Source organism: Pseudorasbora parva, chromosome 1 (assembly GCF_024679245.1).
Source record: "Pseudorasbora parva isolate DD20220531a chromosome 1, ASM2467924v1, whole genome shotgun sequence".
Taxonomy (NCBI): domain Eukaryota; kingdom Metazoa; phylum Chordata; class Actinopteri; order Cypriniformes; family Gobionidae; genus Pseudorasbora; species Pseudorasbora parva.
In genome coordinates, this window is record NC_090172.1 from 46,291,004 (window position 1) to 46,310,506 (window position 19,503).

Here is a 19,503-nt window from a genome sequence, read left to right on the forward strand (position 1 = left end):
AATTCTTGACTTTGAGCTCAGATATAAGTCCTCCTTCTCATACACATTTTTAAAAAGTAGACATTTTGTAATAGTGACTGCTGTAGTCCTAACAGTTCTGCCTAGAGTGTATAAAACGCTTCACAAGCTGCAGACAATCTGGCTCTCTGGGTGTAATTGGTCATTCTGTGACATTTCCAATACTTAACATGTTGCTGAAACTTCCTTACCAGATTTTTAATTTTCTTCAGGCAGAAAGAGTCAGAACAGGAATAGATTTCTCTTCACAAGTTCACTCCCCATGGAGATGAAATGAATTTATCTCAGACGTGCAGGCTCCTGAACCTAAATCACTCAAAGCACTCAGACATCTGCTTCTGGGCCCAGACAACAGAGGCAGCTGGGGGGGGAAAAAGAAGACAATTCATCCAAAATCTACACTAAGTCAACATACCATTGAATTAGGGATGAGCATGAGAACCCGAATACTCGGAAGTGACAGGAATGAAAACACAATAACCAACATGTGAAAACTTCTGAATATTTCACACCAATCGAATTCCAGTAACTATCTGCCAAATCTGGCCTAATTTTTTAATTCTGTGATTTGTTTGAGGTTAGAAAAGGATGACAACTTGTGTCAGCAAGGTGGAGCGCAACTGATGAAACCAAATGAAGGATCTAATAATCTTAAAAACACAGCACTCAAATTGTGACATTGTAAAACCAGCAAGATGCGATGTAAAGGCAAAATGCACATTCCTGACTAAAAAAAGTACTTCCATATTAAAAAAGCCAAAATGCACATCCCTACATTGAGTATTTTAGTTTTTTCACACTGTTTATTACATAATACATCTTAATGTAAAAAAACAAACAATAAAATAATTAAAAGGAAGAAATGAAGATACCAAAAAGAAATGTGACTAGAATACATTATGAATGAATTCTTTGCAATAACATGGTGTATAACCATGTTGTTATCAGCTGTACAGTATATAAAACTCTGCAATAGTGTCTTTTAATATCTATAATACACAAAATATGCTTCAATTAGGCAGACATAAGTTTAACTAAATAAGAAACATTTACATAAAATACTTTTTTTCCCTCCAACATTCAAAAAGTCCGCAATGGAATATAAAATGAAATGTCAAACTGATATAACTCAAACTGTAGTATTAAAATCACTATCAGTGACTGTGCAAAACAATATCCCATGTACAAACTAATAGCCCCATCTCAACACCCCAGATATTCAGTTAAAGTTATGCAACAATTTGTTCGGCATAATGCATGTCATTAAAATCAAATAAAAAACACACTGAACTATAAATGTAAAATTACATTAATATATCCTCCACTGTTTACCAGTGAGCTGTGGTACTTCTCTGTGTTCACATTCCACACATAGATTTACCATTAACCACAAGCAAGGTTTCAGTTTGTGATTGACAGACCCAAGCTCTGACCCGTCCTCACAGAAATCATCAACCGCCTTGATGAGTCGTCCTGTTTCAGCCAATGTTCTCAAGAGTGAAAACCATGGGAATAAGTTATACAGTGCGTCAGCTCCCATCACACCACCGCTGAAACGACACTCCTCAAAAGTCATCAGGTCAGATACAGAATGAGAAAGAGAAATCCTGGAGTGCCCAGAGCCTGTTTGAGAGGTGAAAGTGGTGGGAAAGGGTCATTGTGATAGTGTCACAGACTACCAATGTTGGGGAAACTTTTGAGTTTCTCTGGGAAGTCGTCTTTATAGAGTACAGGATCGGCACGGTGCTCGACAACCTTCAGAGGCATGGTGCCGAACACAGAGGCGAATTTGTTTATGCACTCAGACCTGGAAAGAAAAAGAAAAAAAGAGGCTGAGAAAGGGAAAAGGAAGAGGAAAATGGGCAACGTGGATAATACAGCAAAATCTGCCTTCCAAGAATGGCTCTGTTGAGAAAAAACCTTCAAGTAGAAAATAACCGTTTCTGTTCTAGAGTCATCTTAAGCATGAGATACATGTATAATGTAAAACAACAGGAATCAGATGTTTTTAAAATGCCTGTTATTTCCAGGACATATATCAAGAGAGAGAAGCATTACCAGAGGCTCTAAAAAAGTGTGACCCCTGGAAAAGTTCAGCAGTCAAAAGAGCCTGTGATTGGCTGCAACCATTCCGTATTCACTTCAAGGTCAAACACTCTCTCGCAGGCTGCTTCGGAGGACTATTGCTTTAATTCCTCAAAAACAGCTTGGAAGTATGAAACCAATCATCAAGATTCGAGACTATGCTTCAGCGGATGAGGAAACGGTGGTGATTTTCAAGGAAAATCAATTCAAGCCTTTCTGATGCGTGCTTCGCTCGGTTCATACTTCAATTGAAACTCAGAATGAATTAATGATTTGTGGTGAACCTCTGACAGAGAGGAAAGTCACAGTTCTTTGAGAAGGAAAGTTTTTCGTAAGGTCCAGTGAATCTGAATGTTTTGATCTCAAAGCACAGGAAAGTATCTCCTGTTCTGAGCTACAATGAGCCAATTGTTAGTGAAACCCACAATGCGCTTCAGATGCCAAGAACGGTGCCAGAGCCCACTCTGCCTAACTAAAGGGAATCCCTGGTTATACTGTACCTCTCCACCATGTGCGTCTGGTCCAGGGACAACCCGTCAATCGCAGTGCACTCCGGGCACTTGAATTTTTTCCGAGGAGTAACCTAGAGTAAAGAAAAACAAACAAACGTGACACTAGTTTTATGTGAAAGCCACAAGATTTGTTTTTGTATATATATATATATATATATATATATATATATATATATAAAACATGAATAGCCACCTGAATAATTAAATATATATGTATAATAATTATATATATAATAATTATAATAATATATAAATATATATATAATAAATGCAATATATTTTAATTCAACCTGTTACTGATGTCTTAAATTATTTAATGTATGTTTCATCTAATGTATAAATCTAACTGTCAAAAAATGCCTGAAAATTGTTTTGAATATTTAGAGTTATGACACATATAATAAGGAAGCAGATACTTTCCTTTTTAACATAGTGCATAAAACAAAACAATTTTTTTTTATCTGTTCTTATTATCTAACCTACATGTGTCTGTAGCTCACAATTTAATGCTGAGAAATCATGACACACTCCTTATATTAAAAAACAACAGAATCTGACACAACATCGATAAGGTTGTTTAATAATGAGCTGGGGCTGCAATGATGGGCCTCTGTGAAGAGTTTGTGTGTGTGTGTTTGGGAGTTGGGTGGGAGGAGAAGACTTGATGACAGGTCATATAAGTCAGATGTAATGAGAGAGCCGTCCGTGCCCGTGGCCTAGCTAAACGACCGTATCTGCCGCGCTCATTAGACGAATGATGTACGACCCCTCTGCCCCATTCCTCCTCCAACAACACACACACTTGACTGACACTCTCCACAGTGGGAGCCTGGGGTTGGGGCACTAGGAGGTGTGGGTGATGTGGGGATGTGGAGGAGAGAGGGGAGAAGGTTCATGGCGTAACTGACTGCAGAATGAATGTGCCCCAGTGAGCTTAGGAAAACAGAGCAAGCAGGAGAGAGGTAGACAGTGACACCCAGATAACAGAGGTTAAGGCCAGGGCTTTACAGGCCGAACAGCACCTGGACAGAGTCACTGTAGACTACAGACTGTAAAGGCTGGAGAAGAGGGGTGAAGGCTGATCAGAGACAGAGCACACTGTCAGAATGTCCGCATTCTTTTAGGGAACGCCCACATTCATTTTTGAGTGATCATATTTTTTTTAACATCCAAAACATGATCTACTAACCTATTTGTCAATTTGTCTGACTCTTTAAATTAAATCTTTAATAATCTGCAAGGTTAAATTGTGTTAACACACTCACAATGTATAAAAAAGCTTGGCCTTCAGATTTTTTTCCCCACAGATTTTTTTTTTTAAATCAGCAAAGACGCATAAAAATGTATCAAAATTGACAGTAATTATTACATTTATAACGTTACAACAAAAGAGTTCTATTTCAAATTAATGCCGTTGAACTTTCCATTCATCAAGAAATCATGTAAAAAGCATCACCATTTTCACAAAAATATTAAGCACCATTTCAACACTGATAACAACAAGAAATGTTTCTTGAGCAGCAAATCAACATGTTAGAACTTTATATAACCTTGTAATAATATTTCACCAAATGAATGTGTTTTTACTGTGTTTTTGATCAAATAAATGCAGCCCTGTTAAGCTTAAGAGACTTTTCAAAGACATAGTACTGACTCTGACCTTTTGAATGGGAGTACATGTAGGAAAATACAGTGAATATTATAGCTTTTGATATTTGTTTCTATTAGTAATCTGGGTGAACAAAAAAAATGTGTGTACGCTTATTTAAAAAAATGAAAAAAGCCATGATATAACCCCTTCGTAGTAGAACCAAAACAACAGGCATTAACAATATTGAACTCTGAGGTTATGTTACCTTTATTGGGGCTTTGCCAGTGATGTTGGCGACAAGGAAATTCATGGCAATATCCTCACAGTTCATATGAGCATCCACCCAGTTCTTGATATCTCCAGGCATTTTATACGTGTAGAGATAGTTGAAGTACTGGAAAGGAAAAATAAACGTAACATATTTTAGTATCGATGAGTGAAGAAATGGATACTAGAAGAGAAATTTGAACATCCTTGAGGGTTTTGATTTACAAATGAGATAACCTCTCTTGATCTCTGAAGGACACCACTGAGAGAGAATAGAGAGACTGAGAAAATGATTTTGGCAGAAAGCAACCCTGGATGGAGGTGACCGAGTCTATGACGGATTTGTGCTGTACCTTATGGTAAAACGCAGCTCCAGTCAAGACCATTGACACTTCATTGGTCCATTCAGATTCATATTTCCACTTGCCCATCTCATGGTCCCATAAGTGGAGCCGTCCGGGATATCCAACCAGCCTGTCTGGGAACTCGCGCCATACCTACACACAGACACAGAGTATTTCTAAGAAAAAAAAACATAAGCCTTCACAAATGCTAACCACAAAAGATCAGTAAATTTTTCAACAATTACAGTCATTAAGATAACACTGGGTTCAAAGGGTGCTAAACCATGGATATCAAAGGTTAAATCAATGAAGTTTAAATCTAATGGTTTGTTAATCCCCAAAATGACAGGCAGGCCTACGGGATATGATGTATAAATTCTTGAATGTCATTCACGAGTGGCATAAGCAGCTAGTGTTTTAGCCAGGCAGCCATGTCTAAAGCTGTCTTCCATTTCATACAATTATCCATAAATTACACTTCATTCCCCCAATAGTGTATAAATGCCTGCAGGTGAGTTGAAGGCAAGCCTGTAGCCATGGACAGCATTGCTTGTCCTGTCATCCTTCACATATAAAAAGCTAAATTATAAAAAATAGAGACTTCAACTGTAAGGAATGCTTTGAGATGCCGAGCACAGATTTAGGCAATAGAGGATCCTACAATGCATATAATCTCAATTTTAAGTAGGAGTGACCCAAAGAGGTTCTGGGATCACAGATCTGCTCTATCATCATTGTGCATGTGGGGAGGACAATTAACCCTTAGTTACTCCAGATTCTGTGAATTTGGTTAAAAAAGCAGCTACGTCAATATAATCCAGTTGACTATTAAGATAAAAGGTGCTCATCTGGTTTGATAATCTTCTAGTCACATGGAGGCTATATTGCATTGTAAATAGAAGGATAAAGCTAGTATAAATAGCTTTCTTTAACACATAACTTAGAGTGCAAACATTTATTTTAGTCTACCCAATTACAGGGCAATTTTCAGACCTGTAGTTGGTTTGCTTTGTTCCTACACAAACCAAACTAAAGGGAAAAATGCACCAAGTTCTGACGCAAACATCAAATGCTCCAAAGAAACTAAGTATCTAGAGCAAAATGAAAGAAAAGAAGAAAAATGTATATCTTCCTTACAATTTTTGTGGAAACTGATACTTTCTATTAACCAAAGAAACCTGAAAACAGTTCAAAAGAGCACCATTTTTTGTAACATTAAAATGTATTTAATAAAAATTATTTGCAACCTTGTTAGAAAAAAATGCATAATACATCCTTACTTTATGAATTTCTTTAAATAAAAATAAAAAATAAAAATTTGTACTGGCCCCAAACTTTTAAGTGGTAGTGCATGTGCCATGTTAAGGCGGGCGTACACTGTGCAAATTCGGACACTCAGGAGGTCATGAGATATTGCAGACGCTACGAGTCAGTTCATTTTGATGATCGCATCAAATCAGCTGGTTCACGACACGACTGCACTGCACTGGACGGCGAGCCGGTGGCGATCACACAAGCTTTCGCGTTAAACACAGAGACTGGAGCTTTCAAAGTTGCTGCTATAGCTTCTGATACAAAAAAATAAAGAAAAAATAAGTGTGCAAATGATTTGTTGAAAAGCAGAGAACAGTAGCCATTCCTTTCAACCTAAACAACCAGAGGGAGAGAGAGGGCATGTGAAAGAGAGATAGAGTGTGTGTGTGTATGCTGTATGTTTGCAGCCACTGAGCTATAGCCTAATAATAGTCATAGATCGAGCCTATGTGACGTGGTTGTACATGATTTGGCAATAAGGGACAGTCATACACTGGTGAAAATCGGGCCGACTCCCTGAATTTTTTAAACATGCTTAAAAATTATTGGGAGGTTGGGAGGTGCTCCTAACGTGCTCGGCTTGTTTCACATTTCCTCTCACATGCTGTGATCCACGACCATACGAGCATCCACGATGTCCCCGCGATTTCTCCCGAGAGAAAAAAAGTTTGCTAGTTCGTAAAACAGCAAAAATCGCACCGTGTACGCCCACCTTTAGAGGAACCTTCAGTTGAGTTCATGTTTTTCGTAGCAAGTAGAACTATGCAAGCAGGGATTTTGTGCTTTCACTACCTCATATCCAAACTGAAGCTCATCTGAGGTCAACATGATGATGTCATCATCAATGGCCAGAACAGCTTCAGTCTCGATCTCATCGAACGGGAAGAAGCGATTGCTGAGCTTGTTTTCTTTGGTGCGGACCACTTTAAGAGGTACTGCGACTTTGGGCCACAGCGACTCTGTTACAGAGAGAAGGAGAAAAAGAAAACAGTGAGCTAATAATAATACACTGTCGGTTTCAGAGAAGATGATAAACTATGAGAGATGGCAGAAACTGTGGAAAAGAGAGCGTGGGTGGATAAATCTAAACACATCACTGAGTAAAAGCACATATGAATCTGACCGCACTTACATTCTTCTCAGGGCAGAAAAGACAACGCTCTTTATTTTCAGTTGTGTAAGGCTTGGGAGGAGTTCAGAGCACGTAGAAGACAGATGGGGCACGGTGTCACCTAATAAAACTGGCGATAGAGAGTCTACTGGAACTCAAATACAGAGACCCTAAGACTAGGAGAGTCTGCAATTATACTGCTACCCCAAAGCCAGTGTACAGACCCTGGAAATCTCCGGAGATCTGGAATGAGCTCATCTCCGTTAGGACGAGGGATTTCACCCTACAGTGTACTTCCACAAGATCACACAACAAACTATGGAAGAAAAAAAAAAGTATTTCCGAACTGCCGGAAAACCTCCCTGGCCCCAGACAAAGCCTGAAAGAAGAGCCAGATCTTCACATGCAAGTAAACTGATACTGTCCCCACATCCAAGCCTGGCACAGTGTTTTCAACTAAGACAAAGACAAACACAGACAAGATGGACTACAAAGACAAGAACATTTTAACAACTAAACCTAACTGGCAGGATCCAGAGCGGCACAATGCACAAACTTAGATGTTCACACATCATAAAGCTGCACCATAAGAACAAGCAGCAATCTTGACTGCACCGAGCAACGTGTTTTTTTTTTTATGGCCTGTAATCACTTCCTTTCCTGGAACTGAAATTTGACTTGGCCTGTACTTTATATATGAACATTTTAAAAGAGCTTTAGCAAATTATATCCCCTGTGACACCACCAAAAACAAGTTATCCTCCCCTCCGAGTGTATTAAGTCAATTGTGTAACTCCCTAGATGCAATCCTTTTGTCAGTTACCTAGCACCTCATTAAAATGACAAACAGTCAAAATTTGGGCAGCTAAGGCTACTCGAAATAAACAAACATAATCAGTGATGGAAAAGGGTGTGGAGGAAATCCATCCTCATCAGTTCCTGAGCCCCAGGTTGACCCGTGAACAGACCTTATTAATTCTAATGGGTCACAAAGCTTTAGCTCGGCTTCACTGACGCCTCTAATCAAAGGCAACACAGAACCATTAGTCTACTTCAAAGTATTTCCCTTCATAATGGCATTACTCAAATCTATAGAGAGGATATATTTAATTCCCCATTCCTCGGGGACTTCATAAACGGACGCATACCTAATCGCCTTGTTAAGCAGTATTATTAGAGGCAGAGCCACAATAAATAACTACTAATATCAGCTTATTTTGACATGTCTAATGGGCCATAAATTTGACCACAGCTGTAGGAAAGGAAGACTGTTATTGAAACAATCCTTACGGTTTGACAATAAAGTTTAAGGGTGGACGTCTGGTGAAAACAGGCCATATATCAAAATGAATTAAAATACACTTAATTCATCTAGTCTGGAGTAAGAGGACTCATAGACATCAACAGCTTATAGACAGTCGATGAGAAAAGCCACATTTCTGCTATTCCCTCACGTGCAGCCATATGCCAGTGGATGTACCAAAGGCTTGGGTTCTCACTCCATATCTGAAGATAAACCAGAAAGGTCTGGCCCCAGACCAAGGCACATCATGCTTTCAATTCTCCAACCTCAAGAGGAACATGATTTGGCAACTCACTAGCTTATCATTCATCTGTTCCATATCAGGGGTTTCATGTCTTTTGTGAGAGCCACACAACAGCATTTCATACTGGTGTCACATTTTCATTATTTAATAACTAAAGCTGTCAGTACAGCAGTGTAGATTTAGTTATCTCTAATCTCTTTTAGTTATGGCACTGATATTGAAGTTCTAGCAGTGAACTTCAGTGAAATAATAACTAGTATACTGTCAATAATTCTTCATGCTATGGCCAATAACAAATACATGTCTGATATTAAAAATCTGTACTGTTTCTATGTTCTATATAGTCTAAATGAAATGGCAATAATAAAAATTAAAATCAATCATTATATGCTAAAAGTGAATTTAGGCATCAAAACATTTTCATATACAGTATGAACAAGGGATATTAATAGTTTTTTTTTTTTGCTTAATTGCTACATTTGCTAAAGATTTTCTAAAAATAAGTGTTTAGTGTTTTAAAGATGAACTTAAGTGAGTGTTAAGATAATGAAAAAAAGTTATCTAAAAGTAAAAATAGGGGACATAAGCAATTAAATATCTAATACCTGCCAATATGGACTATCACAAAGTTTTTTTTTTTTTTAAATCAGGCAAGACACATAAAAACAAATACTTATTTACAACAGCCTGGCAGGAGAATAACAATCTCGTGGAAGACATACAAACACCAGTGCACACATACCATTCATCAAATCATAACACAAAGAAAGGGGACTAATTGAAACATTTACAAAAAGTAACTAAAAAGTCTTAATTTTATAATATTAACAGAGATTGAAATATGTCTATTTTCAGGGATTTAACATTAAATTACATTGTTAATTAAAAAAATTACAGAAACATCACAATATGTTTCAGATATAATGCCTCTCCTAGTTCAAACAACATGGCACTAACCTTCAGGGGGGCTCTTGTTCTGGTTGTTCCACACCACCAGTAGTTTGGCCAAGCTTGGCACCTTAGAGATCTCAGTGATGACCCTAAAGAGGCTTTCGATTCGATCATAGGTCAACACCACAGCCGTGAACCCAGGTGAGCGTGGTGGAATGAGAGGAAGGAAAAGTGGGCTGTTCACACTTGACCATTTCTGTTGGGAAAAAACAACCAATTTAAATAAATCAGTGGGAAATGCACCGGTTTTCTAATCTTTACAATAAATGCAAGCATTTCCATGACTTTTTTAATGACTTGAAATGCAGTAAGATAATCAGCAGCCTCAGCCAAAACATGGCTTTATTTGGAAACGCGCATGGGCTATAAAATTTAAAGATTACTTAGAATGCTAATAACCAGCAGTGGTGGGTAGGTGATTAAAAGTGGCCTGGAATGTCGAACATATAACCAACAAAGTTTAGAGCAGAGTTAACTAACAGCTGGAGCAGCATGCCATGACCTTTCATTGTGCCAAAGTATTCGCCTAAACTTTCTTCAGTCTTTGACAAAAGTTAAATAAGATTAAGTACTTTCAACCAGATTTTCACTCTATAACCAAGGACTTGAAGCTACCCAATAAAGCATCTCTATCATGACAGTCCTGTAAAACTCCAATCGCAGTTTAATCCACTAAAGGCTTTGTGTGCATAGGTGCTACATTCCTTGTGGTAGACTAAATTTCAATAAGTGGATGGATTCAGAGAGAATGTTTTCCTTAGCTGACCTAAGTGAAATCTGGCGGAGAGCAGAAGACGACAATGTGAAGATCCAATACACTTTGGTCAGATATAAAGAGCTAAATTAAATACTTCCTCGCCTTAGGCTCTTTGTCATTCCATGGCATCCATCCATTCTTTTCCTGTTAACTGTTATGTATCTGAATTTGATTAGAATGTTAAACTTCCTGGTGTTCTTCTTCAAATAAAATGCAAACATATGGTATCCTCTGAAGCTTGGTCAAAACATCAATGGTCTTAATATTCCCCTATCTACAAAACAAGTAGAAACTGAGAACTTAATACAAGTGTAAAGCATTTATAGAACAGCAATTGCCATTGCCATTTGGTGTTGTCTTCTCAAGAGACCATCAACAACAGTTGTCTATTACTGATGAGCTAGATCTTTACCAATCTCTATTACAGAGAATATTTTTCAGACCCACAAATTTCTCACCAATTCATGATATTCTGAATTATTTATGGACATATTCAAGCCATGTGCTGTAAATAAGTTAGATATAAGATCTCAACTTGCTCTTCTAATGTGCTACATTTTGTCTAAAATTTGTATTTCATATAAATTCCTGCTTAATTCCTTATGCTGCTTTAACAGTTTAAGTATGTATAAAACTTGTTTACTGTGGCTGTTAATCCATTAGACCACCACCAAAGCAAGCTCGGGTTTTAATGTAAAGTGATACAACTATTAATGAGCACGATTCCGAATCTAATTTTGATCTCTTTTGTTGCCATTTATCCTGAGCCATTTTGAGGAGAGTGGAATTTTATGACTGCACTCCAGTGAACTCTGGTGCAGCAGGGGTGCAGATGAGTCCTGGCAGGACCGGGGTGAAGCAGGGGTGCTGGGACGCTATCGGCGTCAGTGGCTGTCTCCTGCCAGTGTGGGGCTTGGCTCATCTTCCTGGCCCGCTTTAAAACAGCCCGTAAACTCCCAAAGATGCACGGACTGGAACACAGATCAAGTGACGCTGTAAAGTAAATATTGCGAGTGCTTAAAGGGCCTCTGATGCGGTCACGAAGACTGCTGTTTATTGGCCTGAAGGATAAGGACTGAACGTAGACCGAGTCACAGACTTTGTCGTTTCGTGGTCTCTTCAACTTTGTCAGAGGAGAGGAGACACAAAACAAAGCGACAAATAACAAATAGCTCCTGTATCTCCAGCAAAAAAGAAAAGAAAATATTGCTTACTTATAATTGGAAGACTAATTAAATTTTTATTTTCAAAACCTTGCCAATGCAAAAGGAAAATTCAGCATTGGACTTGGTTTGAAGTGATTTAGACTGGATTTGGCCAACAAAAAAAAAGATGCAGTTACATTTTTATTTCTACAACAACAACAAAAACCACTAAATCTTAAAAATTAATCTATATAAAATTCTCACTATTGGTGTGAGGCCTTCCTTTAAAATGTTGCTAAAGTTTTCCTTACTAATCTAATAACACTTTCTTTAATGAAAGCATGAATTTGATTAAAGCAAAAACTCAAAGGGCCCTCAAAATGTGACCCGCAAGAAGAGATTCTATAGCACTGATAGCCTACAGCAAGGTCGCGGGCCCATTTCAGCCTCCCATACAGCAGCTGCTGAAGGTGCCCGCAAATAGAGAGTCGTGGTTAACCAGCTCTCTCGCAGCGTCCGCCACGGTCTGTCACCATGGACACAGCCGTCCTTCATACAACATCAGTCAACCATCCTGCTAATAAAAAACAAACTTTATACGCCAATGGAAATTTCTTTGAGGTGCCTGACATAGACACCAAAAGCAGAGGGGGAAATAATTAAAGTACCACTGTGACATATAAGTGGTAAGAAGAATAAAGAAGAACACTGGGGTGTGGTGCGTATAAGCTCGGTCAGAACGCTCTGATCTAATTGGGAAGGCTCCAGTGCGGTTCGGCATATGTTGAGTCTTTGTGATTTGTTAAAGTAAATAAGCAGGAAAACACGACTAATTTTTAATTCCGACAATCAATGCCAGAATATTTGCTTGCGGTTAGTCAGTGTTCACCTGCTATTTGGAACGAGCCGTAAATGACCGGGTTCTCAACTTTTGGCTTGTTTCTGTAAAGGCAGATTTGCTCAAACCAAAGCCAGCCACACTCTCCAATATCTGAAATTCCATGCCAGAAGTCCCATTTGAATCTCTTCATTTATACTTTGAAATACATGGTACGAAGAGGAATTTCACCACCAAAAGACAAGGCCGTTATTATCATCTCGGATCCGAAAGTGTGTGGGTTAGGTATAATTACTCATGAAAAGCTTGTTATTGGGCAACAGTATTCTTTTGTCATACGTGAAGAGGAGGTTACAGGCGGCTCGAGTGACGGTGAGGGATTGCAGGCCGTTTCATGTGGGCCGAAGGGGATTGGCGGGTCTTGCAGCTGGGATCATACTAGTACAGCTTTGGGATTAGTTGAAAATGGAACCCAGATGAAAGCACGGACGCCTGTTCAATTGCAAAGGCTCAGTGCGTAGAACATTTACCTCCAGATTCTCATTGAAGCTGATGGGCAGCGATTGCTAACATCACAGAGACTGGGCTAAAATAAGAGCTGCATTCTAAGTGGCAGCGGCTTCCTGGAGATTTGAACTGTCGAGAACAGGCAGCGGTCACGTTGCTTTAGTTTTCGTCTCTCTAACAGATGAACAGTGCCTGCACTTTTTTCAAAGCTAGGAAGATATAGGATGAGAAATGTATACATCATTGGGGCACATGAAAGATGTACATTTACAAATCACACCTATGAAGCAGGAGCTTATTTTTTCAGCACTATTAACCTTTCCAGTTATTTCAGCATTTAAAAATTCAACCTGGCATCCCAAAAACGATTGATGTTACGAATTCTTCACAGATAATAAATGTATGATGGAACATAAAGCATTCTTTGCTTAGCAGAGGCTGAATGCGAGTTCCCTCAGAAGTCAAGCACAAAAAGCTGCCTGTCCTGATGACGTCTCCTAAGGCAGAGCTGGAGAAATGTGCTTTCAATTATGTCCCGGTGGATATAGGGAAGCAGAACAAGAAATGCACTCGATTTATGTACTACTCCGATTCTGCTCAGCATGTTTTTTACTGAACATTCAGAAAGTATTTAATATTTCCCGTAATGCTAGCGGTCAAAATAAAAGACGGGACTATTAGCCTCCTGGGGATCTAGATCCGTCCATCTGATCTGAATGTTAGCGAGATGATGAGAACTGGTGAGAACTATTGAAGAACAACATTGAACAAAACCCCTAATGAACTCCACGCGTCTCTCATTTCTGGTTTAATTTTTGACTGTGTACAACGTCAGAGAGAAGTTTGATTAGTCAGCTTTGGCACGCAGCAAGTTAGCCTGGGATTGTGCTCAGAAGAGTACTGACAGACAGACAGACAGACGCCCTTCATGTGACGCTGCAGAATTCTGAAGCTCACACCAATGTGCAATGTTGTCTTTACAAAGCTGTCTGCTGCCACTACTAGAGTGATGCCATGTGAAATGACAGAGCTGCAAAGTACATGCCCACTCCTTTTTTAAGGGCACAAACACACTCTCTCACTTAACTATACATTGTATCTTGATCTAACATACAATTTAGGTTTTAAATTTAGTTTAGAGAAGAACATAGTTTGCTGCAAAAAAAAACATTTAAAGGGATAGTTCACCCTGAAATGAAAATAAAGCCATATTTCCGTTACCCTACTGTTGTTCCAGTGCCCTTAATCCAGTGCACATAATCCTCCATATAATGGCAGTAAATAGAGACCAGGCTAAAACATTACAAAAATGATACAAAAGTATCAAGCAATGAAACAGGGAGATGCGCATTCAGGAGGCATACTATAAGGTTTTGCGAGAAAGAAAATTAGACAAAATACTGATTTTAACTGAATTGAGTAACTCGGCTGTTATGAGTGTGTTCCTATGAGTGTGTGCAAGCCGCCAGCAGCCGCAGTGTTTTCATGGTACCCAGGATTAGCACACACGCACAATTTTGAGAAATCAGGCTAAATAGAAACAAACGGTATATGATTATATAAGGTATATGATAAGAAATAATACAATAATACTAATCATAAGGCAAACCTCCTGAAGTGAATGTTGTGTACCGGTTGTCATGACAACATTGTGTGAGGTGCTGATGGGTCGCACGCACTTACAGAAATGTGAACAAAGTAACATTCAAGCTCAATATTTTGACTGAATACTACGGTTTCTTTCTCGCAAAACCTGATTGTATGCCTCCTGAACACTTTCCATATATGCCGCGCATCTCACTGTATCATTGCGTGATACTTTTGTATCATTTTTGTAATGTTTTAGCCTGGTTGCAATTCATTGTCTTTATATGGAGGAGCATGCGCAGGACTATTTTTTTAATTTCCGCTTTTGAGGTCTGAAAAAGATAGAAGGACATAGGGGACTGGAACGACAGCAGGGTGAGTACAAGATGACTATTTTCATTTCAGGGTGAACTATCCCTTTAATGTCCTTACACACCACAAGGATCAGATTCTATAAAAACCAAAGGGCCCCACTTTATATAAGGGGGCCTTAAGTACTATGTACTTACATAAAAAAATAAGTACAATGCACTTACTGTGTTCAAATTGTGCAAAACATCTTTTCTGATATTGAGGTGGGATACAGGTAGAGTTAGGGACAGGTGTGGTGGTGTGGGTCAGTTTAAGGGTAGGGTTAGGTGTAAGGTAAGTGCAAACTGTGCAATTACAAATGTAACTACAGAAATTAATTACAGACGTAATTACATGCAGGTATTTTTTAAAACTAAGTACAATGTAAAAACATATATGTACACGATAAGTGCATTGTATCAAATTATTAATTAAAGTGTTAGTACATAGTAGTTAAGGCCATCTAATATAAAGTGGGTCCAGAACAAGAACTGGATACAAATTGAACATTTGATACTGATTTAACACTTTAAGGCTTATTTAGGGTAAAGGCCTATTTACACCTAGTCTAAATTTGGCTCACAATTAGCTACTTTACATCTACATCAAAATATAGTACTCCAGCAAATCTTTTATGTTGTTGTTAGAGCCGGTTATAATTCAAACAGCAAAAAAGTCACCAAATAAATGAATAAATAAAATAAATCACGCTGAATTACTCAGAACAGACTTCAATCTTATAGAATTTTGATTATTCTCCAAGAAACTGCTCTAACTGTGCTCTCATTATGAATTTGCATTTTAAAAAAGACCAAAAGGTTACTTACAACTAAAGGAGGATTGTTCCACTCTTCGTAGGTACGAGCTGCATATGGGTAGATGCGATCATTAATGATCTGGAGGGTCGTCATGCCAATAGCCTTCATGGAGCTGAAGTAGGCTTCCCAGAACCAGCGGGCCTAGGAAACACAATAAATAGCATGGCATTCAAATATTTGTGGGAACAGCAGCAAAGCACAGACCAACTGATAAACAGAAATATATAAGCACAGAAAAACCATGTGAAAGATACAAACCAAAGGCAAAAGATAAGGCCTCTCACATCCTTTCACTCCCACCATCCTGCTCGTGCCTTTATGACCCCTACACACTTTCAAAGGCAAAACAGCCCATTAAAACACTGGTGACATTACTGCAGGGACCATTCCAGGTGGTTATGAGCCCTTTAGACTATCAGTCTTTTAACTTTTCCACTCAAGTGGCACTGAGACTGCAGCTAAAGTTTAAGAGCAGAGGTCAGGTCATTTTACTCCACACCGGCACAGGGACACACTGCGATGTATTCACATTTGCCATGCTACTATAATGCTGATGTGATGGAGAAAAACTCATCAAAAGTTACAGTAAAGAATTTTGTATTGACCAAAAATATATATTTCAAATAAATACTAAACTTTTGAACTGTCTTGTCAAAGAATCCTGAGAATTTTTTTTTCAAGGATTCCCCCAAAACATTAGGCATGGGCAGCAAAAATGTTCTCAACATTGATGACGTTAAATGTTTCTTAAACACCAAATCAGCATATTATTATGATCTCTGAATGATCATGTGACTGGAGAATGATGCTGAAAATTCAGCTCTGCCATCACATGGAATAAATAAATGTTAAAAAATATATTAATGTGTTAAATTGTAATACTTAATATTACGGTTTTCACTGTATTTTTAATCAAACAAATGCAGCCCTGTTGAGAATAAGGGGCTTTATAACATTTTTAAATATCTTGCCTTCTTAAAATAAGAAATAATTTCCATAACACCATTAGAGAATAAAGTAGCCTATACTTTTACCAGTTACTACAAAAGTCTGGCCGCTGGCGTAATTTTAACCTGATTTAAAGCTTTAAAAATTAAACCCTGTTCTTTAAAATGAAAAAATAATCTATAAATAATCTGTCAATACAAGAACACACACTCTTTGCTCTCCGCTGCCGATCCATTAACAAACCCAAGGCTCCAGCAGTGAGGGGCGAGGAGCACATAAGAGTTAATTACCCATAAAACAGTGCTATCTCCTGCTAGGAGGCGCCATGCCGCAGTGACCCAGCTCCACCCTTCCTGGTCCTGTTTGACCTTGTTCTCTTTAATAGGGCCAACCAAGTGCATGCTGGGGGCAGCCTCATTACCTGGCCTGACCGCAAACAGTGTCAGATTAGGTCCAACTACAAAGAGTCAAATGAGACCAGGTTGAGTATTGGAAAAAAGAATAATGGCTTTCCTACACTTTTCTGGGCCAATTACTGAACAACGTCAGAAGCTCTAATGGTCTTTCTTTTAAGGTGCCCCTATTATGGTTTTTCGAATATTCCCTTTCATGCAGTGTGTAATATAGCTGTTTGTGAATGTAAACATTCTGCAATGTTGTAAAGTCAAAAATGTACGATAAAGAAAGTGGTTGCCTTCCAAAAGAAAGAATCGACTCAGAACCGCCAATATATGAGTCGTTTGTATTTTGATTCAAATCTCGCAGTTCAACGCAGGCATCGCAAAAACGCTTGCTATTGGAAGATGGGTCTAGTACCCAGTTTAATTGGACCAGCTTGCTTCTCAGAATCACAACCTGTAAGTATGAATGATTATAGATGTATATATTTTCTATTGGGTTCTCAAAACGTAGTTTTGTATTGTATAACTCGGGTTATTATTGTCTTACTGAAATAGTGCTATGCAGCTGTGGGCTACTATTACCTAAAACCGTGTATATTGATACATATTGTCTGTTATTCTTACTACTTTGAGTAAAGGTAAAGAGTGGTTCAATTTATGTTGCATCAGTCATTCACATTAGGGCTGGAATAACGCATATGCGCTGGAATAACGTATGCGCTGTTATTGATCGGACAATTCTGCATCGATGCAGTAATAGACCATAATCGATTATAGCTGTTATAGCCTACTGCCGTTTCTCTGACATCATTTGTCACATACAAGCTTCTTGCACTAGCGTAAAATGGCGAGTGTGTGTGAGCGCTATTGTAGAGTAATAATAATAATACACTAGTCAAGTACATTACTTGACAGTTTCATGCGCTTTTTAGTATTTACTAGTGTTTGTTAGTTCAAAATGGTCCTGTTATCTGCTACATTCAGGAAGTGTACTTTCTTTGAGCAGATAAATAAAAAAGGAGTTCATATATCTGACTGCATTGACAAAAATGTAGCCATTTGCTGTAATATTAAAAAAAATTGAAGATGCAAAGCATCGTGATAGCGAATCTAATTGTTAACATGCTAATGTAATTAAAAACTGAAGACCAGTGATGATTCACACCGCTATTATTGATACAGTTCCAACATATGCCCCCCAATAAATTAGAAATGTACACATCGGTTTGTTTACGGACATACACTAGTTAAAAGGATAGTTCACCCCAAAATAAACATTAGCCCATGATATATCTAATTTCCACTAACTGTCGTATGTGCATTCACAAGAGACTGGCATTCCAGCGTATGACGTAGGACACTCAGGTGTGACTATGCTAGTTCTCACGAGAACCAAGTTGTTTTGCTCTATTCCTTGCGCTTCCGCGTTCGTCACTGGAACTTACACTATGTCTGCGTCCTACGTTAGACAGCCTTTATTAACCCCCCGGAGCCGTATGGATTACTTTTATAATGGATAGATGCACTTTTATGGACTTCAAAACATGATAAAGCTTGGAAGAGACAGAACATTTTTTAATATAACACTGGTTGTATTCTTCTGAATGAAGAATATCATATAAACCTAGGATGACTTGACAGTTTGTAAATCATAGTCTAATTTTCATTTTTGGGTGAAATATCCCTTTAATGTGGATGTTGAGGAATTACAGTCGCAATATATCAAAATGTACCTCAAACTGAGTAGTGTATTATAGTGAGAATAATCCTGGTCCAGTTCTTGCAATGGTGGTTTTGGTTAAATAACTAGTTCTTCCAACGTGTCATCATCAGATTCGTGTTTGGATTAATATGGTAAAATCAACGTCAATGTTACAGTCTTTACAGTGTGTGGTGAAATGTGTAATGTACTTTATAATACGAGAAAATTAAATGTTTTTTGACCTTTGATGCATGTAAACCTGTCGTATGAGACCTCCAAAACAAAATTAGAATCCTTTAAAATAGCATAAAAACACTAAAAACTGGGAACCCTCTGACCATTTCAGTAACTCTCACTTAAGTGAACTAAAATCACTGCATCAAGGTTATTTATTTACTTATTTCCTTTTTCATTACTTCATTGGTTGGTGTGTTTGTTGTCATTTTCCCAACCCAGAACTCAGTTCAGCACATTAGAAGAGTGCTGTCACTCCCCCTTCCACCGGCCCCCAAGGGCCTGGCTCTTAAACCTTAAAGAAATACAACTACACAAAAACAGCTTTTCTTTTTATGGAGAGGGGAAGAGGATTCAAAAAGACTTTCTGATCCCAAGGGGAGCGCAGCCGCCCATAAATCAGCTTGTGATGAAAGTTTCCTTTCCGACTAGGAGAAGGCAGAGAGAAAACCGCACCCACCAAGTGCTGAACCCG

General features: G+C 38.4%; 1 protein-coding gene across 1 annotated transcript in view; it reads right to left on the reverse strand.

Annotated features, from left to right (window-relative positions):
• Positions 1–794: 794 nt before the first annotated feature.
• Positions 795–19,503, reverse strand: part of ext2 (exostosin glycosyltransferase 2) — a 34,436-nt gene continuing 15,727 nt past the window's right edge. Inside the window, exons 9-15 of the mRNA XM_067442940.1 lie at positions 15,753–15,884; positions 9,747–9,936; positions 6,924–7,090; positions 4,827–4,970; positions 4,472–4,600; positions 2,604–2,686; positions 795–1,825 (exon numbers count right to left, since the gene is read on the reverse strand). Of these exons, the coding sequence (XP_067299041.1) occupies positions 1,687–1,825; positions 2,604–2,686; positions 4,472–4,600; positions 4,827–4,970; positions 6,924–7,090; positions 9,747–9,936; positions 15,753–15,884 (984 nt within the window). The 3' untranslated portion in view covers positions 795–1,686. The remainder of the gene's footprint in view (positions 1,826–2,603; positions 2,687–4,471; positions 4,601–4,826; positions 4,971–6,923; positions 7,091–9,746; positions 9,937–15,752; positions 15,885–19,503) is intronic.